Here is a 27,555-nt window from a genome sequence, read left to right on the forward strand (position 1 = left end):
TTCCAAATTTAAATCCAAATATTTATAAAGACAATAACTAACATTTGAAATGCATATTTATCCAAAGTGTATAACTATGGGCTACATTTTCTTATATTCATTGTGCAAAGGAAGCAAGAACTCAGTTGCTGAGGATGTTTTGATTCTTCCAGAAAAAAAAAAAAAAATAGATTTAGTAGATTTAAGCATTCATTTGATTCTTCTCATTTTTCTTTTTCTTTTTTTTGTTTTTTGTTGGTTTCCGGTACCAGGAATCAAACTCATGACCTTGAGCTTGCCAGGCAGGCGCTGTGCCGCTGAGCTAAATCCCCAGCCCCCTCTTCTCATTTTTCAATACCTCATTTTTTTCCTAAGGTAGCAAATATGCATGTCCACTGCCCCACTTTTCACAATTTCCGCATTGCCCAGCAGCATATATGACTCAGTGTGGCAAATCTATGGCATGCATGTCACAGTGGGCTGATTTAATCTTTGAAAGCTCTAAAACATTCACTGCCACTAGATATACATTGAAGAACTTCTACATGACATGAAGATAGGTTGCTAGCCCAGTCACAGGTTTAAGAGTACTCATGTACACTTCACATAAGGAAGATGCCATTGTCCCTGTCAAAATCTTCTGAAGTAAATCTTGCTCTTATATACTCCATCTTGTACTTTTTTTTAGTCTACACCATCTCCTAACACACATATCTTAATTTAGAAAAGAACAGCAATAAATTGAAAAGGAATGCAATTACTTGGACATCAAGAAACCGCTGGAGAAATGAATCTTCTTCAAACATGTTCTTCCATTTCTAAGAATATTCATAGGCTGTTTTTTTTTTTTGTGATCTTTCAAGGGATATTTATTGTATTTCATCACCTGAGTATTATTTTCTTTCAGAAACCTCTGTTTACCTCATAACTTCCTTTAGCTCACTTTGAAGTTACAAGACCCCCAATAGCTCATTTTAGTTCATCGAGAATAAGACTGATGTTGTCATGTTGAAGTCTTAGAGAGGCTTCCTCTAAGTCTACTCAGATCTAAGCAGTAGAAAGCTGATAAAATAAAAACAGGTTGGCAATGGACTCATTATTGAAGTTGCAAAAGGAGCAATTTCAGTGAATTAATGAGACTGAAATCCAGGTTACATTAAGGAAAAAGAAAAAAAAAAAAAAAAAACTAAGAAGAATGACCAAGACTTGAAGACCAAGAAGACCCAAGAAGAATGACCAATGACCAGGCAGCATGCAGAACAAAGGTGAAAAATTTTTCAAGTAAAAGGAAGCAGAGAACTGGGAAATTAGCAAGAAGGGATCAAGAGAGACTTTGGTGTTGCTCTTGTTTGAATGACGAGTTACCATAGCAGATTCAAACCCTATGAATATGATCAGACCAGGAAAAAATTCCTTATGATCCAGAAGCCAAGAATGTAGTTCTGGAGCAATGCTCTTCGAAAGACCACAGTGGACAAAAGGAGAATCCTGCAAAGTGTGACCAAGGTTACCACTAAAGTTTTGAGGAAAATATGGAGCAGGAGAGATGCTAAAAATAAAGCTACTCTCTTTTCTACTGAATTTCCAGCTCTGGGCTGAGTGAGAGTCACAAATTCTCATCTAAATCCACCTGCGCGAATAACCATAGGACCTCTGCTCTAAACTGAGTCATATTAGAAAATACTGTTTTCTCCTATTCATTGAAGTCCTAATTATTTTCAGAAAAAACTTGAAAATATGGCTTTACGTCTGTGCCACAAGGTTTCTAAACTACACGTCCTCTAGGAATGAAAAATAAGATAATTTTCACTTATTTGTCTGTTAAGGTATAAACCAGAAACAGATGTAAATCCTAGATCCATTACCACATTTAACTCGCAGTGTACATATTTTCTGTGGTAAAATCTTACATTTTGTACCATGTTTCTTTTCTGTTTAGAGAAAGAATGAGGAAAAATATTTAAGAGTTAATTGTTTCAAATATTAACAACCTTCTTTTTGTAACCTCCTTAACATTTTCTGACTTTGAGGCTATGAGCTATCATTGTCTGTGAAAGATTTACACTAGACTAAGTTATGCTTTGGAAAGGGGAAAATACATGTGTACATATGTGTAAATAAGTACGCTTATGTATGAATAGAAAATACATAAAATGTTTTCTTTGCTGGTGACTGCTTTATATGCTTATAGATGAAATGCAATTCCTAGATAATGTACATTCCATAGTATCAAAAGGGATTTTTCCAAAGGTGATAAAATTTTTTTGAAATGTAAACACATCAGAATGTCATTTTAAAGGACAAATAATTTGCCCATGAATGTCATTTAATTTTTTGCAAGGAGCAAATGATGGACATTATTGCACGTTTTCTCTCTCTGCCATTCATCTATTCGTTCAAAACAAGATATAAGTTATGCTTTGGAACTGCATAATCAATACCAGTGGTCAGTGCATTTCAGCAGCCTCACGTACACTCATGGCATTATTCTTTTGGGGTAATTAATGACACAAGAATCATCTGAAATCTGATGCAAGGAGAAGAGAAGATGAATTTGCCTCCACACAAACTCAGAACAAATAGACAAATTAGCAAGACTTTTTTCCTCACACTTATCAATAGCAGCGTTACCTACTAAATTAGAATAAGTCATACATTGTGCAATTATGTGTGAAATGGCAATCTCGAGGACAATCTGCACTTGTTCACCTGCACAGTAACAGATTAAAGAACCAATGTGTTCAGAGAGAAGCATCTTTGATTACAGAAGAGTGAATCTCCAAAGAAAGTCTTATATTCAAGCAGATTCCTTAACATAAATGATATTGTAAATTCATGCTTGAGAAACCTGTGATTCATGATCTCTGTATCTTACAATAGTAAAATATTCATGAATCAAACTCCTCTATCCTTTTCAGAGTGAAAGTACATTCTAATTTATAAGAAATATTCACCAAAAAAAAGAAAGAAAAAGGAGAAAGACCTCCTGAAATTTCTGGAACATTTCAAAGCTGTCAGAAAAACAAACCAGCACTTCTGACAGGACTCGTGAAAGAACAGGGTCGTGCTATAAGACAACTTTCATTTAATTCAAACAGTTCTGGAAATGGATCAATTTCGTAGTGAGATTAAGGCATCAAGAAGTAAAAATAGTAATTCCTTGAGGCTACTAGGTAAACTCTACAGCTTTTGAAGTTATTTTAAAAATGAGTAGAATGGACATAGATGAGAAGAAAACACACATGGCAAACTGACAAAATATTTTCTTACACTGATCCCCAAGTACTACACTGTTTTTTTTTCATTAAGTAACCAAAGGCGGTAATACCAAACTCCTTGGCCAGCTTCTTACTTTTTTCTATTTCTCTTATTATTTGTCCCTGAGCTATTTAACCTGCTACTGCAGTTTCCAGCAACGAGAAAAGGAAAAAGGATCAAACTGTCAGAGCTGGACTGTTCACTGATAGACGGAACCAAAATTTTAAATCAGTGGTGAAATTAAGGTTTCTCGGTGTCAAGTGAACATTATCCGTATAATATTTTTCTTTACTGCTATAAAGAATCATGAAGCAAACATAAAACAATAAAATAAAGGCTGATTTTCTTTTTCATTTCCTAGACAGAAAATTAATGATCAGCCATCTAGGTAGATGCAGTATTTGATTGAGGGAATTATTGGTTTGTCTGAACAAAACTGAAGAATTATCCATTCCTCAATTGATGGACATTTGGGTTGTTTCCAAAATTTAGATTCAGCATTGTGCCCCTAGTGTAAGAAATTAGGGAGTAAATAAAGAGTAAATAAGATCCAAAAGGTATAGTAGATACAGTGACAGGAAAAGAAACTGCTCAAAAGGAAAGAACAACTAGGATGAGGGAAAAGAAAAAAAAAAGGAAGAGAAAAAAAAGATATGTATAGCTATACAAGATATCCAAGATAATTGTACTACTAATTTCCATTAGTTCTTTGAAAGGAACTGTTGGTGCTTATATTCTTGGATCAATCTTGCATGCCTGTATCTTGTAATCTGAGCAATTATTTTGAAGATTACAATATGCAATATAATCATTATTGTTAATTTCCTATCATCTTGTTTTGAAATTCTGTATTTTTTAATTGTTTTTTGTCTCTACAACTTGAAATTTAAAAATCTGAGGAATTAAACCAGTAATAGTGACCATTTTACAGATGAGTGCCCAAACTGTGACCCAAAACTTACTTACTTCTTGCAAAGTGCCAATATTGCAATTAAACCTGAATACTGAGGTTTTAGTTTAGAATAAATAACTCATACACTATATCTTTTTGTCTTAAAAGAAAAACAACACCTATTCCACAGGTTCACCACCACTGAACTATGCAAACGTCAGCCATCATGAGAGGCAGCAGCAAACAATACATAGTTAGTAAATAGACTCTAAGGACAGATAGCTTACCATGGTATTCAGAATCTACAATAAGTTTTTATTAGACATTGGAAAAGTTACTTCATTCCCTTGTTAGGAATATTAAAGATAAGGAAATTTTAAGTGGGTAGTGTAGTCTGTCTTATACTAGATCTCAATTAAAATTAGTTGTCAATAATATCATTGGAGTTCAATAATATTATTTTTTGAGACAGGGTCTCACTATGCAGTTCAGGCTGGCCTAGAGCTCACTTTGTACCCCATGCTGGTCTCAAACTTGCAATGATCTTCCTGCTTCAGCTTCCTTAGTGCTGGGATTGTAAGAGTGCATCACCACACACAGCTCAATAATATCATTATATTAATATTGATTTCTTACTCATCTATATCTTGGACTTCCAAAATGTCATTTTTTTCTAAATTCCTAGTGATTATTTTTTCTCAGTAGAAGATAAGAATCTTAAAGGGGTGAACATAATTTATGGAATATTTATTCCTAATTATTCCCTAACATTGGACTTGTTCATTATTCCCACTGCCCTATAATTTTTTGCTCACATTCAAAATCCCAAGTATAATAGGAGTTAACAGAAAATATCTATAGGGACAAAACTAACTGCCATTATTCACCTTCGGTTTCATTTCAAGGGCCATGCAGCTTACATTTTATACCATTTGCGCTCCTCTTCTCTACCCCAAGACAAAAATCTCCCTTCAGTTTCCTAAACTTCTAAAATTTTGTTTTTTCTTGTATCAGAAGGATGTAATTCTCCCTTATTCATTTTAATAAATATTTCTTAAAGTACATAACCTTGATAATTAATTTTTCTTTTGTTTCTAGTTAAATGCTGGGAGGTCCATCTTTCACATCAATTCACTTTACTACAATAAATGAGCGCTAAGCTTTAGAAGTATAAATATACTTGTCTATCTTTTCCCTTTTAGAGGTAGCTTTATAATTTTCTTTTTGTAAATAAAACTGTCATTTGGCTGCTGTATTTAAAGATGTTCAATTATTGTTAAGATCTAATGAAACATTTTGTGTGAAAAGTTATAAAACACTTTGGTTCTGTGGACTACATATTGCTTTTAAATTTTTGTTTTGTTTCATATCTTATTTGTTTAATGTTTTAACAAATCTGTAAAAATATTAAAAAAGCATTCTTAGCTTATCAGTACATTGCACATGGACTATAGTTTGTCAACTTGTATTACATTCTACCTGTCATTTATTTTCTTTCAATATCAAAACTGAAATATTTAACGTGTCATTGTTTCCAACCTCACTCATTTTCAGAAATAAATCCATATGCCATGGTAATTATAGAGGTGGTAGCAAAAGTGAGAGATATGACGCATAAATTAAGGACTAATTTCCAGCATTTACTTCTTATTAATTTGAATTTTTTACCAATAAGAGAACATATTGTGTGCAGGCAGGGTCCTACTTTTATTTTATTTTCCATATATGTTTTTGCCGCCCATTTAATAAGCTGTGTTTCAATACTCATTTGGAATAGTCTCTCCAACAATAGGTGACAGACTCACTTGAGTCAGTACTTGCTCCTAAATGGTCTTCACATTAACACATGTGCTTACTACTAATAACTATATATTATGATTGTCTGTAGAAGTACAAAAGAAACTAAGAATTTCATCTTAAATAAACCAATGCCAAAGCCTAAGAATAATACAAGCTGTGACTAAAAACAAGATGGATACTTTACTAAAATGTTATTACAGTAAAGGACACATTGCCACTGAAGCTTATGGGACACTCCCTCTCTTAGAACACACTTACCCTTCTCATCACTTCCTAAAGCAGTGCAGGGAGTCCTCTCTTGTGAGTGTCATTAGTTGCACTGTTGTGTGTGCTTTGCGGTTCTGAATTAGTTCAAAATGTTTACCTTTCATGGTTATTTTGATTTTGGGAAAGAGTTTGAAGTCATGTGCTACCAGGTCCCATGAATAAGGTAGGAAAGGACATACCATAATATTTTTACCAGCCTGCCTCTCTCTTGGATGACACTTCACAGTGACATTAACTATATATTTTATCACACCTCATAAAGGTAATCATGACAGAAGACTTCCAGAACTGCTTTAAAAAGAGGAAAGCCCATTCATTATATATTTTGATCATCACTTGTATTTATTATAATGTTCAGAATGTACAATACAGGAAAGTATCACAAGTGGGAACCTAGTGGTGGAGTGAAATAGGAGTATAACTATTTATTTGACAAACAGTACACATATATACTTGCACAAACTGTCCTGAATCTGTCCCTTCTTTTTACTTTGTAAATGCAAACATTTGGTCCTTCATTATTCTGTGTACAATTTGAACAAGGAATTTCAACTCTTATAAAACAAATTTGAAATGATTTTTTCCCAGACTTTTCTCATGCTGCTGTGTTGTCCTCCATTTCTAGCATGCAGCAGACTTCCTCACTGACCTCTGAGTTTAATACTTTAATTATTATTTAGTAAAACTAACTTAGTCTATGAATTCTGACTTTTTTATTGTATTTTTATTTTTTATTATTGACAGGGTATTTTGAAACTAATTTTATTCCTAGGGATTTGGAATTAGGCAAATGATATTCTCATTCACATTTCTGGCTCTAGAATTAGCATGAGAGAGGACAGGCCCCAACAAACCTCACTAAGGGGTTCAGTCCAGAACTACCATCTTAGGAATTGTTGGTACCTTACCAAAATGAGATGTATGTTTTAGGAAATGCCCAGCGGGCTTTCCGTCTGATATCTTGATATGTGTACTTCTCTTCTTTCAGTTTTTACTTATACTGAGAAGCCACATCTCTAAGATTTATGGTCCTGGATGGGATCTGTTTTGCCTATGATAGTAGACAAGCTCTTCAGGGAACAGCTCATACTTTCTTCCCAAATTCCCATTTCACCACCACACTTCTCCCCAGGGTTATTTGACCTTTGCAGTTGAACTGACTCGAGTCTAATTGGAAATTTAACCTGAGAACTGGTGCCAATTTCTCCTTCTTTCTGCAAATTTCACTTGAATATTCTTCCTTTAGTCTCTGTCCTTTTTCCAGTCTTAGATGGCCTTTCTAAGAAAACAATGGACCAGTAAAAATTCTTCTGTATTTATTTCAATGACAAAGTTCTTTAAGAGCATTGAGACCTCTCTTACATAGATTCTTTGGGAGGATTATTCTAACAATCAGGATTATCTGAAGTAAGAATTTAATAATATTTTGCTTGACTGTACTTCAGGTTATAATCTATGTTCTATTTGATAACCTCTAAGTGAGAAAATAAATAGTAAATTCATATTTCTTTTAAGTTTTTTTTCCTGAGTATAGAAATGAGTGATAATTTCTCAAACTTTTTTGTATTTTTTCTTATTTATATTCTAAAATTAATCATGGGAAACATAGAAGTAAAGTGATATAAAATACACTCACTTTCCCCAAACAAGTAAAGTATAAAATTTAATAGTTTCCTATAGACTAGGGGAAAAAAATATGATGTGGTGAAAGGAATCCTAGCTTAGAAGTCAAGGAATAAATTAAACCACTGTAGCTCAAAAACTTTGTCGATTCCATCTGTTTCTTTATTTTCTAGATATAATAAGTTATGGCTGGTCATGCAGCTCAGAGGCACAGTGCCTGCCTGGCAAGGGCAGGGTCCTAAATTCAATTCTTGATACCAAAAACCAACAACAGAAAACCAGGTATAATAAGGTAAAGTCCACCTGTTTATTTAGCAACATGGTGCTGAGCAAATGAAATAATACATCATGTTAATGTCTTATAGCTGTTTATTGGCTCATTAAAGTAGCTGACTTTTAGTAATATATCACAGCATGTAAATCACAAATTAGAAATAAAACCAGATGAATGATCAAGACATTATAATAGACAACTAATAATTTCAGTTAACAGAAGGTGTTGAAAACTCTGATTTATCCAATTCTACCAAGAAAAATCCTATGATTTAAATTCATGCTTTGTTTGTTTACTAGTTATTAGAACATTTTGCTAGAATGAAAAATCTTTTTCATTTTGACTAGAAGAAAAAATTTGACAAACAGAATGGGAGCTGATTCATGGAGGAATACACTGTAACGAATATACCTTTCAGTCATAAATCACTGGGATTTTGTGTTCGTGGGCATGTTAATAATATAAAGTAGGTATCCATACTGAAGCAATAAGTAAATGATACAAATTAAGGCACTGAATCAGTGCTTAGCTATTAATTTTTGAGATGTAGTATGTTACATCTAAGGAAGGAGGGTTATATTAATGGTGTTAGGACTGCTTAAAGAATATGTGAACTACATATAAGGTTAATTTGGGAGAAAATAATGATCTGAGGAAAAGAGAAAACTACCCATTTGGATATAACACAATTTCCTTTTTGGTGGCATTAACTAATATTTATTGAGATAGAAATAGTTTTAAAAACTAAGAGATTCAAAAAAGCAGGAAGGTGTTGGTGTCAACAAGTTTTATTTATCTAAATACTTGAAGAACTTAGGTCCATACCTAGGATGTGTTGTTCAGTGTTTAATAAAGCTCAGGAATGGAGGCACTCATTCATTTAATGTGCTGATGGTGGTGGTATAAATATGACCACCATGGTAATATCAAGCTGAGATTTGGGAGGATATACACACAGCTGGATCTCAAGGTTCTGATGTTATTTGATTTATAACACATCACTGTAAAAGTTTTCACTGGCAGGTCAGATTATACAGTTATAGTTTTGAGCAAGCTCTGACCAAAAATTATGTATAGTTACATTTTGAGCAAGAGCTGAACAATTCTGGAGGAAAATATATCACACCTAACACTGGCCATCATTAGCACGCACACTTTGATAGAGCAGAGGTCTGTGTAATATTTTTCTGTATTCAGTGCTATCACTCCAGCAACCATCAAAATAGTGTTAATACAATAAGTAAAAACACACTCTCCCAAACAACTTTTAGATAGAATGACAAGAACATACTGAAAAGGGGTAGGGCAAATGAAACCATTAGTGCCAAAATCAAACCATTTCTATGTCACTCAAAACAATGTTGAAGCCAGTCCGCTACCATCTTTCATTTCTGTTCCTTTGTAAATTGAGCAGCGAATCAGCAGGCAGTAGTGCCGCATATGCAAAAGGGACAGGAGCAGAGGGAATACTAGCATTGGGAGTACCTCTAAGGTACCCTCCTATTAGAAGTCCTTGGAAAAGTAATTTGATGAAAGCTTTTCAAGCTTTAGGTCGATAGCTGAAATTCAGTCTCAGCTGATCGTGAACAAAAGTGGGTGGTGGGTGGCCTCTGAAGAACGCTTTGATGGTGTCACCCTAGTTCTCTCTAATAAAGACTGCCACTGCAGTTGGCCCCCTGTCTTTTGCTTCCAGCAGCAGCACAAAGGGTGAAAGAAATGTCATTACACCTATTTTCTTCAGTCTTTGTGAGCAAGAAAGCTGAGATATGAAAAGGCCATCTCCTTTTCATCTTTACCACACATGCAAAATTGTTCTCCTATAATACTGCTCCTGGATCTTTCTTGATTTAGTGAAATAAAACCCGAGTCACTATGTTTTACTTCATAGGTAGTTAAATTATATAATGGAACAATGTCAGGAAGGATTTAAATGTAGAAAAGGCACAATTTTTTACTTGAATTTTGTAAGTGTAAGATTTACTTTGACTCCTGTTTATCTTTTCTATTCTAGTGAATGGATTTGCATAAATTTAAAGAAAATGTGTTATTTCATTAAACACGTGTCTTAGTTGATGCTTATCCTATTCAATATCATTTTTTATAGTAATTTGACTAGCTGTTTTCTCGCTGGTAGACAAACGGTATATTTCCTTCCTTGTAATTGGTCCATTAAAATCATTCTAATTTCCTTATCACTAATATTCCACTTTACATAATTTCCCTTCCACATATTCTGATAATAAACACTAAAGCAACCTCTCTAGACACCCATGGAAAAAGAAAGAGGTAAACATTACAGAAGGGCCACAGAGAAGTATCTGTTAATGCTAGCCAAATTTTGCAGCAATAGTAATTACTGATATTTAATGGATAGCGGTGTGTTTCAAAATGAAAGAAAATTCAGTCAGATTTAGGACTCAGTTAATTTTTATGAGGTTTGCTTCCCTCATCTACAAAATGAAACTGCTATATTTCATTATTTTTACACCTATTTCAGTTACAAATATTCTAGCAACAAATCTTCATTGATAAATAATCAGGATTTGAGTGAAACGGCATGAGATCTGAGCAAGATGAATTTGACTTTTGTTTTATCTATTTTGAAGAAAAAATTAATGCCAAGAATCTACTCTGCCTGCTACAATAAAATCTTAAGTGTCAAGGCCAGCCTTCTGAGCTCATATCAGCAATCTCAGCCCTCTTAACATTCACAGGTAAAATATGTTATATTCTGTTTGATAAGATTATTAGAGCAAGTGACAGCTATTAACACCTTATGTAGCAAAAACTAAAGCTGCTTATTCAGTTAAAGTTACAGCCATAACTATTCAAATGTGCTTTGTTCAGGAGTATATAAAAAAGCTAAGCTATCATCTTGTAAACAATTCATGTGCCCTCCATGAATGCTAGGGTGCAAATAAAAATATCAGTTAAACCTACCTGTTTCATCTAAATGAATAAACCAAGGCACAGCACTTACGAAACTTGCCCATGGCCATACAATAAAGTCAAGTCTGTCTCAGAATTAGAATGACGACCATCAGCCTTGGAGTTTCTAGTTATTTCTGCTCTATCACACCATAATAAAAATAAATCCAACTGAATAAACACCTCCAAGACAGAAAATAATAGTCGGCTGCAGACTTTGGGTGCAAAACACAAAATATCCAAATGTATGTTTACAATCCCTTCACTCTCTCCAGTAATGATTGCAGCTAATCCATGCCAGCAAAACCTTACTTCTTCAGCTGTGATAATGAATAGAACAGGTTAGCCGTGGAACCCTCCATCCATGTTACCTCAGCTTCCTTTCCTGATGGAATTTTCGCTCACTAGAACATAGGCGAGCACACAAGCAGAAACTCTCTAATCTCTCTGCAGTTGGGCTGTCAGTCTGTCTCTCTGTCTGCCACTCTCTGTCTACACACACACACATACACACACACACAAACACACACACAGACACACACACACGGTGAAAATACCTGGAGGTTTAATAAAACAGCACCAATCCTCATGGCTTCGCTAATTTCAAGGCTGTACATCAGCTGTGGGAAGCGGGGAGGGCTTTGGTTGTTCGGGGGAAGCACCTCGATGTACACTGTGCAGATGGAGTGTCTGCAGGGAAGAGAAGTGTAAAAAGATGTCTAAAAATCTACATCATGTCTAAAGTTAGAGAGCATTTTTTATTCATTTGCAGGGTTCAAAGGACAAGAAACAATCAAATTTTATAGAAAACAGTAAATTCAGCATAAAGAATGGAAAAATAAAAGTGACCACTAAAATATAATGATTTTATTAAATGACCTTAGTAAAAGAAAATGAATTGCATCTATTATATATTTTTCTACTTAGATGAATAGCACAAATTAAAAAGGAGTACTTATACAATAAAGCTAATAAATTACTTTGCCTTGACTTCTGACTTTTTAAAAACTGTTTGATAGCAAAAAGCACTGTATAAACATTTAGTAATAAAAGCTGGTCTTTGGGCTCTCTTCCTATAAAACCAGCAGAGGGAGTATTGATTAAAATAACACAAAAAATAAATTATGCACTGTATTTATTAGTTCTGTTGCTGACGTCAGTGGCTTAATGTAAGTGTATATGGAATCAAGATTATAAAGTGATCCTTGTCACCCTAAAATATTACGAAGTTAAATGTTTTTAAAACTTCTTTAAAGAGAACAATATAAAAAGTTTAAAATTAGATGTAATTAAAGACTTCCTTGACAAGGAATTTTCTTGCAGGGTAGGAACGTATTTTGTCATTATGAGTTTAAAACCATTAACATTCACACAATCCATTTTTTCAATAGCTCTGGACTCTGAAAATTGTTTTACTCAGTGAAAGAGAGAGAAGCAAGATAATCAAGGTTTTCTAAAGAAGAAAGGCTGGCTAATATATAAAGGAAACTTTAACACAGACAATCCTTTATCTTGAAATGCATGGATATTTTATATAAATATCCTACTATTGTCTCAAATGTATGCTTTAGTATCATCTTAAGAAGCTCATGACATTAGTTTATAATTTTTAAATTTAAAGTTTGATAAAAATTCTATTTGGGGTCAGCTTTTTCTTAAAATAGTCTAAAATTCTTATGAAGTATTCCAATTAAAAGATATGGTCACAAAATATGTTTTCTGAGCCTAACTAAACTCTTTCAGTTTTGTAAATCTTTTAAGTGAAATGTAGATCATAAATACTAAAACTTGGTCTTATAGCTTATTGTTTTATAATATGCAGAAATGTAAATTGTTTTTGAACATATCTTCAGTAGAATTAGAAAAGCCACAATGACTTTCAAGAATTTTAAGCCTCCATTAATTGCAGTATTGATCCAAAATAAGCTTACTTTAAATTAAAATCTATTAGACATTTATAAACAATTGAAATATCTGTATCTATTTCTACCTTTGATTTCACACTTTGCTATTTAAAATTCAACAATAATCAAGTCTTTCTTATTTCACATGTATTTCTAAATACATGTGAAATGGTTAAAATAAATAATAATTACATTTAGTCCTTAAGCATAGAACATTTATGCCCAGAGAAGATGTTGTTGATAAAATGGAACACAGTTAGCATAAATGCTAATATTTTTCTCATGAACGTTAGAGGTACCAGTATTGTATACGTTTGAAAGCAAAATAAGAGAAAGTTACAAAAATTCTGATGTATGTTGCAAAGTCCCACTTCCTCTGTGAAAACAAAGGATGTGTCTTTCTGAGGCAGATGTATTACACTCCCAGGTTATGGTCTGGGACCCAAGATGCTTATTCTTTCTGATGTTACTGTTGAATACCCTGGCTTCTTTTTGTATTTTCAGTTACTTTATAAAACTGTTCAATTTTTCCAACAACATCTTCTCTGGGGATAAATTCTATATCATTGTTTTTATTATTCTCTGTGTGTAATAAATCTTATAGCCCTATTAGTAGTACCTGTATGTAAGTGATGTTGACGCCAGGATTTTTCCCAGGTGTTCCAGGATTAGCCATTTCTTGCCTGCCACTGTATGATTTGGGGCAGAAGACAGGGAACATCTTTGCTCCAATGTGACTATCTCCTTTGTCTGGCCTTACACTTCTGCTTTCCCTGCTCCTTTCCGCAATCATTCAAATGCTTAAATTGCTAATTAGGTTTTGTCTCTCTTGGATGTGGATGTTAGGGTTATTCTAGGGAGGTCATCTTTCAAACTTTTGCAAATTCAGCATCCTGGCACTTCCTTACAATGTGTTTAAATAAACAGCCTCTTCTTGTGGATTATTGCCTTTTAAAAATGATATATCCTTTTTATCCCTGATGTCAGCATAATGTGACATTTAGCTTTCCTAAACTTAAACACTAATATATTAATAATAAAATGACAACATTAACGTTGTAATAAATAGTAGTAATTCAACAGCATCATTTAAGCGCAGTCAGTAGGTAATATTTTATATGAGCAGTTCATATTTATATTTTATAACCAGCCCTAAATGCATAAACCTGAACATCTATCAAACTAAATTTTATTCTTGTAATATAGTCAGTATGATGTAAATTAATCTCCAATTTTATAAATGAAACTCATACAGTTTAACTTTTTTATTTGGTAATAAACTAATGTAGAACAAAAAAGGTAATGTATTTTTCAGATAATCTTATAATTTTAAGAGACTCATGAAATCTAGCTAAAAGTCTAGTTCATTTTAAAAAGACGATCAAAAACTCAGAAGGAAGGAGCAAATGAGATAATGTTACTAAGTTAATTAGCAACAACAGTTAACCTTAAAAGATAAGACTTCCAGTTTAGAACGTGGCTAACCTTTCTGCTTCTGTCTCACGAGAACAAATTTGGGAAACATATTAAGAATTTTTATTTTTGTGTGTGAATATAGACCATCCTTGGGTTGTAAAAAGGCTGTAAACATACTCAGAATCATAAATTATCTTAAGTCTTGGTCTCACATTATGAAATCATAATTTTCCTTTATTTATACTATTAATAAAATTTTACCTTGTACTTTGCTATGAGAACAAAATGAGATCTGAATAAAGATGTGAGGAGACAGACTTAAACTGTGTTAACTTTGGACAAGAAGTAAAAGTTTTCTGACAATAATGATAATTTATGAAGGATATTGCTTCCACTTACAGAATTGAACATTCTATAGTGTAATTTTCTGTTAAAGACATCAACAGGTTATAAAACATGTCTATTTCTATTTCTACATTTCTACTTTGTTTCTATAACAGAGATTATAGGTGTTTATACTGTGTTCCTAGTAGACTTAATGCAGACAACTTATTGTGGCTTTTCCATGAACTACTACCAATATTGAGCTAGAAATTTTTATTCTATTTTGGGAGCACATAAAATAATTGTGGGAACAGAAATTTCAGATTTAAGTGTAGGAGTTTAGAGAACACCACTCAGGGCAAGTTTCAGGGGCAGGGTTTAAGATGCATTGTGTATTTACAAGTAAAACACACAGGGCATGGTGTACAGAAGACAGCACATGTGCAACTCACAGAAGGATAAACTAGAAAATTGTGTTTTATACAACTAAAGAGAAGAGTATAAAGGGAACAGAAAGAGAAATTAAGGCCAGAGAGAAGAGACTCGTACAATACCTACTGATTTAAATTTGATCTTAAAAGTGAGGAACTAAAGCTAGGCGTGGTAGCGCACAACCGTAATCCCAGCACTTGGAAGCTTGAAGGAGGAGGATTGCCTCGAGGTGGAGGCCAGCCTGATCTACATGAGCTAGTTCAAGGCCAGCTTCTACTACATAGCAAGATGCTGTCTCAAAAAGTGGGTGGAGGGCGTTAAGGACAGAGTGTGGTGGTGCACACCTATAATCCCAGCATTTAGGAGGCTGAGGCAAGAGGATCTCAGTGCATTGAGGCCAGGCTGGAATACATATGGAATTCAAAGGTAGCCTAAGAACATAGTGAAACCCTTTCTCTCTCTCAAAAAAAAAAAAAAAAAAAAAAGAAGGGAATTAAACAGATTATTGACATGATGTGACTTATCACATTATTCACAGTCCATAACATTGTGCTTTTTCGTGTCTCTTAGTGTATGTTCTTCTTTACTTGGTTGTCACATTACCATTCCTGTTATGTGAGCTGGCGCTTGCATAATTCCACTATTACAAGACTAGACTCACCTGCGCCCCCGCTGAATGTCACTACCATGGACACCTCAGCTTGTCTTACATTTGCAATGCCTCCTCAAAAGATCGAGACTCATCAGAACTCAATAAACTGTTGTTAAAATAAATGAATGTTCATTCATCATATCTTTATTAATGTCAAAGAGACCATGTAAAGTTTTTAAAAATAATATATATTCCCAGTGGAAAATATTTAATTGACATGTGGATTATTTAGCCATATATTAATTAAATGCAAACTGGAATTGCACACAAATAATTAAAAAGGATGTTATATCATGTATCCATCATTTTATTAAAGTTTCATTGCAAGCTGCTTAGGGATAAAAGCTAGTTTTAATTTTCTATATCTTCATAAATACCAAGTAGAAGTGATTTATTAATGCTGAGGTTAAATAACTATTTATTCAATCTAGTTGAATTACATATATGTAAGTGACCTCCATACATCAGAGAAACAAATAATATCCCCAAATATCACATTACTTTTGCTGTTTAAACTTTTGTTTCTATTTTTATTTCTGTTCTTTGACTAAAACAGCTAAATGATGAAAACCCAACTATGGACTATTGTACCACTCACTCTAAACTTATAGATAATTTAACAAATTGAAATAGCAGATACATAAAGTGGTTAATTTGCACTGGCTCTATTTGTATGTCACTTTATGAACTGAGAAAAATAGCCTATAAAATTTGCAAAATCCACATGCTTTTGGCATTGTTTTTGATATTTTTATTTAATTACATCTAAATAGCACTACTGCTAGCTCAATTAGTCAAGGAAATATATCAAAATCTGTATTCTTATGTTCATAATTTTCAAATAACCTTTCCCTTATAAAGAAAATACTCAAAACAAAGACTCAGAACTCTTTGGTTCATTCATCAACTCAATTTGAAGGGTGAATTTCCCCTCTGAAAACAGCAAATATCATTATTCTACAGTGAACATGCCATTATCCCAGCAGGGAGAATGAAGGTATATGAATTTTATTATCTACAGTGCCACTTGATGTGTGACCAGACATTACAAGGTGATCTTTTAGTATGTAACCCATTGTCTTAAATTAAAAAGCAAGGCTAAATTACCAATATGCTTGGTACAACTCAAAAGACCTAATTCTGATATCGTGAAGATGGTAAGGATGAATACAATTTACACAGGTAAAAATGTATTACTGAGTCGGTCATCCTCTGAATTCTTAGTTAGGCAGAGCAGCGATATGACTTGCATGTAGGAACTGAACAAACTACAGATAATAACATATTATTCATTAAATATCATAGTCTTCTTTTCTTCCAATCACTAGCTTTGGTGTCTATGATTTTAATAATGCTCTTAAACCACAGTCCAAAAAGAATCAATGAAAAAATATAGAAATAAATAATTCTTAAGTGTGAAGTTGCATGCATGTTGTCCTGAGTAGAATAAAACCTTGTGTCTTCTCTCTCTGTCCCCCCTATAATGTTTATCATCTGTCCATCCAGGGCATCCACACTGTATACACCTGCAGCCCACATCCATTAATCACTCAGTAGCCATCTCAGTTATCAAAGTGATGTGACACTGAAATGCTTGTGTTCCAGGAACTCTTTGATTGTGCCCCGAAGTGGAAGAATACTGCTACTGACTTCATCTGAGTACATTGTCATAACTCTTATGTTTTATTATTATTAATGCTTTCCTGTGTTTAACTTAGAAATTAAATTGTATTATAAATATACATTGATGGGAAGAAAAAAGGACAGCATATAGGGATTGTCATGTGATTTGAAGTTTCAGTCTTTCACTAAGGATCTTAAACATATCATAAGTGGATCAGGAAGACTACAATAATTAATAAAATAATTTAAAACATGTCAGCCATGGTAATCACAATATATTGATACACACAGGGCAGACAACATGGATTTAGTGCAGAACTATCTTCCATGGAAAATATTTACATATGAGACAATGAATTAATGAATATTAAAAGACTTTAATGATAGTGACTAAAACAAAAGGTGATGTTGTTCAGTGACCAGCCTTATCAGTCATTATCACTATTAACCATTTGTAGTTGCTTTTTTCTATAATAACATCTACAGAGATTATGGACACAAGGTGGAGGGGAAAATTTTGAATATAGTATCTCGGTGCAATTCGGTTCTACTAGTTATTTAGGAACTACAGATGAGGAAGGAATTGAACTTTTAAATCTGTATTGGCCTCAAATTTCTAGCATGCAAAAATAAATATAATTCAACAAAACTTACATGATGTTGTTATGATTAAAAGTTGTACATATAGAATAATACGATTTTGGCGTTAAAAATGCTCGAGAGGATGAAGTCTCTTTAACTCCTGTTTAGAATGACTTAGTACAAGTAAAACTATTATTTAAGTTTTATTCAAACTTTATTTGACTTTACTCAGGAGAAATATAAATGGCCAATACATATATGGAAAACTATGTAATATTGTGGCTAATACAGAAATATTAAGTAAAACAATACTGAAATTTCATCCTACCCCCAAAAGAATGGCAAAAAATCAAATAATGAAAAATTCTGTCAAGGCTGAAATGCCAAAAGAACCCTCCTATATTTTTGGTTGGAATGTGAACTGGTGCAACCACATGGAAATAAGTTTTATGGATTCCTCAAAAAAATAAAAGTATAAATTCAATTCAGCTAAGCTATCCTCCCATGGGGGATCTTGCTGAAAGAGTTAAGGCATCATATTACAATGATACACACACTGATATTTATACCCACACAATTCATATAGTTAACTCTTAGAAGAAGCTTATATATTATATGTTTGATAGACACATGGATAAAGAAAATATGTTATCCACACATAATGGAATACTAATTGGTCATAAATAGGGATAATTTGAGTCATTTGTAGGGAAATTGGTGCATCCTTAAAACATAAAGTTAAGTACAATAGGCACACAAGTTATTTATTTATGCTTTCTTTTATGTAAGAGATTCAAACTATAAATAAATGGCAAAATAAAAGATAGTTAAAAAGAAACTGGGATGTAGATTTTTGCAAATGTAAAGAGAACCAAAGGACAGAGAGTACAGGGAAGGGGAAAGAATGAGAACATAAATAAAATTAAAATGCATCATGTACTTGAACCAGCTACCCATGATGAATGGAGTCATTGTATGTCACAAACATGAACAAAAAAACAATGAAAATGGGAGAAGGACGTGTAGAGATGGAGGGAGGATGGAAGAGAAGAGCAGTAGAATAAAATGAATCAATGTACATTAAATACACGTGCCTCTCCCTAAGATAAATGTGAACATTATGTACTTCAAGCACATATTACAGGAAAAATCTAAATCTTGGGTACCGAGGAAAAATACAGACCAGGCACACAATTTTTACATGGCTGTGGCCAAAGTTACATTAAATAAAAACTTGAGTTTTATGTTGTTTTTGCTGACAATCATCTTTCCATTCTTGCTCACATTCTCAATTCAAGACAGCAGTAGCATTTTCCCTGCACTCTAACAGTGACGCTGTACACATAGCTCTACCTATAGTGCTGTGTCCCTCAAATCTTCATAGAGACACGATTACATACATAGGAAGAAACATTATCTAAGAAAAAGCATTTAAGCAAGTTACCCAATATTCTTACCAAACAAACAAACAAACAAAAAACCAAGAGGATGTGCTCACTGGTATTGTTAGAAATGCATACTGACAATCTGCAAATAAGCAACAAATTAATAAAACAGATATATCACAGCTGGAGGACTGAGAAAACGCTGTTGTATCAGTAATTGTGCTAGTAAGATTTTTAACTTTTCTTTCCGTGTCTAAAAAAGTGTTATCAAAAACTAGTGTATGTTTAAATTTAAAAAAAAGATTATAGTAAAAGACAAATTGGTACAAATCCCTCTCAAATTATCCTCCCCTTCCAACACATTTATCGCATCATTGGTGCCAGTTCTGGAAGAAGTTCTAGAAGTCGTGTTTTATGCGTGCCTTTATTTTTGCTGTTCAGCTGCCTCACTGTCCTGACTCCTTTCAAAACCTTTCACCTTCCACTCATTCTGGCTTTGAGGAAAAGCCAGGAGTTGCACGCCAGATCCTATGAATAAGGTGGATTGAGGACAGGCTGTAATATTTTTATGAGCCTTTTGGTTGCACGACACTCAGCAGCAATATTCACTGTATCTTTGATTACACCTCATAAAGACTCTCAAAGAGATTCATAACAATGTGTCCTTCATTGTAATAATTTTTAAAATTTAAAGGAGTAATCTGTGTGTGTGTTGGGGGGTGCTGGGGATGGAACCCAAGGCTTTGTAGGTAGGAGACAAGAAATCTAGCGCTGAGCCACATCCCCAGCCCAGGAGTAATCTTTCTGATTATTCTTTGTGCATGCATATGTATTTATGTCAATGTGAATTATGTGTATGTATAATAATTATATATACTTATATATTTTAATAAATACTCATACACTGAAAGGTAGTTTCAAAACTTCAAGATATTACATTCTCCTGATAACATCCATGATTTTTTTGAGGAATTTTTTTCTGTCAGCCACAACGTTTTTCAGTAATAAACTGAAAGTATGCATCTGATGATTCCCAGAACAGAGAGACCAGTGTTCTTCTGTATCTGGGAAATCATTGTTAATTATTTGGTAGTTTAATCTCGCCTTTATTGTTCTCTGCCCAAAATGTAACCAAATAAGTGTATGCAGTTCCTGAGAATCCGGTCTCTGATTCTCTGATCTAATTTAGATGTTTATAGGATAAAAGAATGCTTGCTGTGCTTTTTTAAATTCAATTAGGGGGTTAAACGGGAGCAAAGAAAAGACTGCATTGGCTCTAATATAAATTACCTTCTCTCCGCAGGAGGAGCATTATCCGCGGCTTGGACCGTGAGCGCGTAAGTCCGCCCGACTATCAATTCCACCCCCGGAGCGACGGTGATAAGCCCTGTTGTTTTATTGATGATGAAGTCTCCCTGAGCCCCGACCAGGATTTCATACGTGATCTCCCCATTTGACCCTTCGTCTGCGTCAACTGCAGTGAGCTGGAATTGAAAATCACAGCATAAATCTTCTTGGGACTCTAGTCTTCACCATTGTCCATCCCCCCCGCAGACACACACATGCACAAAACCAGGAGTTCGCTTTCAAACACAAAACAGAAGAAAGTTTTCTTGGCACATATACCATTATTATTTCGAATTGAGGCTAGTGTGTTCTGTTATCACACTGAAGCAATCACTTTAGGAAAGATTTTGTTGTTTTTCTCTTAGGACAGTGATAAGGAAGAGCAGTGTTGGACATTGTAGAATTGCTTTATTTTAATTCCATAAAAGAAAAAGAAAGAGAAAACCCCTAGCATAAAATCACATATACCTATAGGAAATTTTATATTATTTTATACCTCATGTCCTGTTCTTGACACACACGCACACATTACTACAGTCTGACACCAGAAAAAATCTAATAAGTGAAGTCGTTTTGCCTTTATTACTGCTAGCTGTACTTTCACTCTGTTATTTTCCATCCTGATGTTCTCCTGCCTTGTAATCTTGCTCATTCTGGTTATAAAGGACAAACAAGACCTAGAGTTTTAGGAAGAAGCAAATGCATCTCTAATTACAGAGTAGCAAGTCCAAACCAGCCCAAGAAACAACATTTTGAGAATAGACAATGTGTTCATAGCTCCTACTATGACTGTGAACAATTACAGAGCTGAAATGGATACATTCATGATCATTTTGGGCCAACTGGTATTCTATAAAGAACATATATGGGTCATTATACATGGGCAAATCACGACTAATTTCATAATGAGCACCTTCTACTTATTATGTTTATAATGCTCTTTGACTTCCTGATGCATATAAATTTACTAAAGAGAGTGAAAGAATTAAGATGGATTCTAGAGGGAAATTATATCATATGGCTACAGATATTCACAGAATTTTCTGTTTTTAGTACACCCAGAATTGATTTGCAAAGGTAAAAAAGGGGGCTTCACTTTACAGAGTGAAAGACAAAAATTTTCTTTTGAGTTAAGAAAATATACAGTTATAATAAATTAACATGTAGGGATGTCTTAATTACATTTCCTCATGTATTTCAAACATTTCTGTTTTACTTCTATGAAGTGGTGGTTGGCTATACTGCAGTGTTTTGCTGTACTGCAAATATACATTTGAGATACTAGTGAACATTCTGGTGCTAACTGTTTAATAAAATGTGAATGTACATATTTACCTTGGCAAGTCAATTCACTGTCAAGGATGCCATGTTAGTTAATGGCCTGTTTAAATGTGTGGGTTCAATATCCTCAAGAAATGAAAAGTTCTTCATACAATGCATCGTGCTTAAGGAAATATATGTTGTATGTTCTATTTTTATTTGTATTATACATTGTATTTAGAATGATAATGTGACAGAAATAGCAGCAATAAAAATAATTGAAGAGGCAAAAGAAAATTAGAGATAGGCATTCACGTAGCTAAATTCTGACACTGGTTATTTTAAGGTAGACAGATGTCACTGCCAGAGGAAAAGATATTTTATGAAATGATTCTGGAGCTTATGTGGGTATGACAGACATAGACCTGAAGGCAAAGGAGAAGGAAACTATTTGAAGAAACAATCAAAGTGAAGAAAAATATTTATGTACAACTTTTCAAGTCCGACAAATTCCTTTGTGCATGCATAAAGTTAGAAAAGCAGAAGGTGAGGAAAGAGAGGAGATATCAGTTTTGATTATAGTAAATCACTTAACCGAAATGTCTCAGGAAATCTTAATTAAAACTTAGCTCCAACTGGATTCAATATTAACATTCTTCCTGGGATTAAATTGGCTAAAGGAATTTAATGATAAATGGCAACTCATCAAGTTAAGGAGAGATGTTGAGGAGCATGCTTCAGGGATATAGATATTATGGTTGGTCTTATTTAACATTTTCATAAATGAGGTTGCAAGGGAGGATAACTGGATGATAATTAAATTGAGGAAGGCACCCATCTGGGAAGTGCTGTAAATATCAACAGAACTGCAAACCACAGGCAGTAGAAACACCCCTAAAATTTCAGAGCCGTCCAAGCACAGATAAGTGAACATGTTCAGGGAACACAACCAGGTCCAGTGAATCTCTTAGTAGGTGAAAAGTTTAACAACAACAACACAATTCTATCTTTAGGTTATTTAAATACCTTCTGATTTTTTATTTAGTCTCTTAGTACTAAATAATAAGGAACCAACATATTTTTGCCTATTTGCAAACAAAATAATTTGAAGAAATAACTGGTAGTTGAGGATTGGAAAAAGAAGCACTGACTCTGAATACCTAAGCAATATTATCTTCTGTGCAAGAAACTGATTACCTAAGGCATGTTTTTCAACTTCATGATGCTGTGAAATATAAGTTCCCTTTCTGATCTAGGTTATAATATTAGATGGAACTTTAAATGCTAATTTTGTGACAATTTGTGGCGAGTATTTAATTCAGTGACAACTATACAAATGTAACCAATATCAATAATGTATATGCATAAGAACTTCTTTTCTAATTTAGAGGAGAAATCTGCCTCCTTAATTAAAACAGGAGAGAGAAGGGGTTGCTTGACATGGGGCAGTCAGTGTGGCTTTTGCAAGTCTCATTTGAAAGTAAACATAACCCTTGTTTTAAAATATCATTTAAGCAATAAGATATCTAATAAAACATTGATCTGTTTGTCTGTACATTTCTGTTCTATGACGTATGACAGTTCTTTCCATGAGATTTAATCTTGTCTATCAAAATCCCTTCAACCACGTGCATACTCCAGTTGTCCCAACCTTTTCTTCTCCCTTGCAAAATGAACAGTCTGCCTTTCTCCTACTTTTCCCTTCTATCTGGCTGCAGTTTACTTCTCTCTTCAGTTGGTATTTTCTAGTGCTGAAAAATGAGAACTATGATTTTATGTGAAAGAACAAATAATGTAAAAAAACTGAATCCAGCTTTTAAAAAAACATTGAATCTGGAGTTTCAAACAGTTCAATTAGAGAGAAGAAAGGCCATGCTTCCTATAGAAATAACCCTGAGAATATAAAGGATAACGTGAAAGTGGTTAACATAGTATTTTATATGAATGAATACATTTTTAATAGAAATAAATTGTGGCTTAACTGTGAATGAATTATGTGTTGACAGTTTGGTGCTCTCACCCCCAGGCCAGCCTGGGTCCTGCTTCCAGTAAACCCCATTTGCCCCAGGAGGACTATTCTCCCTTTACAGTCCCTGTTTAGGTGAGGCTGAGACTTAGCTCCAGTGAGAAGGGTGAGACTCAGAACTGGATAATTCAGTGTTCTGCTTGTTAGCTTGCCTGCCTTGGGCTATCTAAGACAAAGTGCCACACAGAATGAAACAGCACCAGGAAATAGTATCATTGAAGACACAGTGTTCCGTTAGGCCTGATGCTAAATTTTCTACTGAATATTCTGGATAAATAACTCAAAAATTTACTTTAAAAAAGCTGATTTGAAAAAGTCACTTCAACCATAAGAATTTTAAATTTTGCAGAAGAGTTTTGTGATTGATTCTTTTGGTTTTTTGGTGTTTTTTTTTTTTTTTTTTTTTGGTCTTTTTGAGACAGAGTCTTACTATGAACTTCAGGCTGGCCTTGAGCTCACTTTGTAGCCCAGGCTGGTCTCGAACTTACAACGATCCTCTTGCCTCAGCCTTCCGGGTGCTGGGATTACAGGTGTGAGTAATTTATTCTTCTTGGTTTTTGTAGAGAGATGTTAATAGATATCTTATTAGAGATGCTGTCATTAAGATATTGGTATGTGGTTCCATATGATCACCAATATATGAAACTATCTTGTATTAACATAGAATTATTCATCACAATAGGAACAGACTTTATTATGAAGTTGCCAAAGCTGCTTTTGGACGGAAATCATAATGAACTCTAAGAGTCACAAAAATACAAATAAAACAATAGGTAAATATTTTCTCTGCTACTAGTTGCACTTTAAAACTAAATGTCTAGGGGCTGGGGATTTAGCTCATTGGCACAGCGCCTGCCTGGCAACTCGAGGCTGTGAGTTTGATTCCCGGTACCGGAAAACAAAACAAAAATAAATAAATAAATAAATATATGACTGTCTAATTTAGAATTAGGCCTTTTTAAAGTATATAGTTTTTGCTGAATGAACTCTGTCTGGGTAGCATGCTAAAACATGTGCATCTGTGTTCAGAAAAGTCTAGAAAATAGTGCAAGCTTTGAAGCAGAAGAGAACTTTAAAAGTCAGGAGTACCTGAGATCACTTGGTAGTAATAATAGAATTCAGTTCTAAACTTGATTCAAGGAAAAGAACCACTGGAAGGAAAACATTCGTCTCAAAATAATTGGTGAGTAGTCACGATAGTCTCAGGCAATATGGTGGGAGCTAAATGTGGGTTAAAATTGTAAATGAAACTGTGCTCTGTGGAGCCTTTTTTGAGCTTCTTCTCAAAGGGAGATATTTTTCATAATAAAAGAAATCCTTACTAACAAATATGCTATCTACAATAAAAATGAACATAAGGATTACGTTGTGATTCAAAGGGTAGACATGAAAGCCTTTGGCATAGGTTACACTTAAAATAGGAGATGGAAGCTGAGAATAGGACTAGAGACAGATTAAGCAGTTCTGGGAAAAGGGAAGAGTATGTGTGCAGACAATGAGCTGCAAAGATGAAGTCAAGTCATGCACTGCATAATGTTTTGGTCAACTATAAAATATTAGACAATTGTGGTTTTGTAAGATTATAATGGAACTGAAAAATGTCTATCACTGGTGATGTGGCCATTGTAACTTTATAATGCACTGCACTATGCATATGTTGGTGGTGACACTGATGTGAATAAACATCTGCACTGCCAATTGTGTAAAGGTATATTACATAGTTATTTATGTTTAGCATACAATAGTTGGTAATGTTAATAAATGACTCTATTACTGGTTTACGTGTGCATTGTGTGTACTATATTTTTATCATTATTTTAGAATGTACTCTTCCTACCTAAAGTTTAGTAGAACAGCAGGCCATGCTATGTCAACAGTAGCTTCATACATCTTGTTCACCAGATCTCTTCATTTCACATTGAGTGATTCACATTTACCTTTAAGTTTTCATATTCATAGTCATGATGTTTGCACAATGACAAAATTGCCTAAGGATGCATTCCTCAGAATGTATCCCTGTCTTCAAGCAACACAAGACTGTAATGAACCATTTTTAGGGGGGATGGGAAACAGTTAGATCACCAAGACATTGCAGAGACAAGCAGAGCAAGCAGATAATGATGTTCACATACTGTAGTAAAAAGAACTTGACATTCACTGCATCAGAATAAAAATTAAAGAAATTATATGTTTTGTATAAATTATATTTTTGTATATATTTTGTATAATTTATACTATATATAATATAAATTTTACTATATGCAAAATAGTATCTGCATTCTTTTTTTGTGATTTGTTTGGTTTTGAATTGTGGGAGGGCAGAAAAAGCTGGAGAGAGTGAAATGACTTTATTTTTTTTATTTTTTAATTTTTTTTGGTTTTTCTCCAGTACCTGGAACCGAACTCACGACCTTGCGCTTGCCAGGCAGGCGCTTTGCCACTGAGCTAAATCCCCAGACCCGAGAGTGATATGATTTTAGATGAGAAAGTTGCAAGAGAATAATAATGAAGGTGAATTTAATAGCATTTCTTTACAATGACATTTATTACTAAAATCTATTGTTCTCCAAAATACTGACCCAAATATTTCACACCTGGTTGGGATAAGAAAATATAAGTAGAGACAGAAATGTTTTGATAAACACCATAGATTATAAACAGGTGATAAAAATAAAGAAATATTATTTTCCATAGTATGCAAAGGCTATATGGTCTTCTGACCGTAAAACAAGAGATTTTTTGATTTAGATTGACGAAAAATTGAAATTTTTAATTATAAAAACTGCCAAAATTTTAGGCTAGCATGTATCCATTGGATCATTTTTTTTTGCTGTATTTATATTATATCTGAAGCCTTAGGAAGAAAACCAACTTTGACCTAAGCTAATATTCTGTGGCTGCCAGCTGTAGCTGACACACATATAAACATTTCTCAGAATGACATCATTTAAGGCATTGTCTGTGATGTCCCAGAATGCAAGAGTATTCTTTTCTCTCTAAAATACCAGATGAGGGTGAGTAGGATTGAATATAAATAAATGGTTATGAAATTAGAATCATGATCAAGAACGTGAAGAGTGCAGTACATGCTGATCTCATATCACTGTGGATTTGTTTCTGGAAATTCACAAGTAACAATAGGGCATGACTTCAGTATATTCAGGTTGAATTTAACCTAGAAGTTAAACAATATCAATGAACAACTTTCTGTGATAAACACTACTTTTATGTATACAAATTATAATTGTACTCAGTCCATATGTACTTGGCAATGCCAGTGCTAATTGCCAACCAATACTGGACCTAAAGGACAAGGAAGGATTTGGAGACTTGGAAATTGGGTTATTTTGTTGAAACAAATAGAGTTGATTTTTTAGTCAAATTGTTAATCTGAAAAAGAAGATTAGATAATATTATTTCTCAGTAACCTGGCATTAATTTAGATTGACTAATTTTGACAATAATTACAATGGAATCTGATATGTTGAAAGGATTGTAGTTAGCTCTACTGAAGGAAAAAGTCAAAAATGTATACCTGTGTGGCCAGTCTAAACAACAAAAAGATGCAATTTGCAAATATGGC

At 33.8% G+C, this 27,555-nt stretch overlaps 1 protein-coding gene across 1 annotated transcript in view; it reads right to left on the bottom strand.

The window, feature by feature from the left end:
* Nucleotides 1-27,555, bottom strand: part of Pcdh15 (protocadherin-related 15) — a 759,655-nt gene that overhangs the window by 241,911 nt on the left and 490,189 nt on the right. Inside the window, exons 15-16 of the mRNA XM_013514752.1 lie at nt 20,630-20,823; nt 11,579-11,711 (exon numbers count right to left, since the gene is read on the bottom strand). Of these exons, the coding sequence (XP_013370206.1) occupies nt 11,579-11,711; nt 20,630-20,823 (327 nt within the window). The remainder of the gene's footprint in view (nt 1-11,578; nt 11,712-20,629; nt 20,824-27,555) is intronic.

The sequence above is a fragment of the Chinchilla lanigera genome, unplaced genomic scaffold (assembly GCF_000276665.1).
Source record: "Chinchilla lanigera isolate Chin_1 unplaced genomic scaffold, ChiLan1.0 scaffold00024, whole genome shotgun sequence".
NCBI classification, from domain to species: Eukaryota; Metazoa; Chordata; class Mammalia; order Rodentia; family Chinchillidae; genus Chinchilla; species Chinchilla lanigera.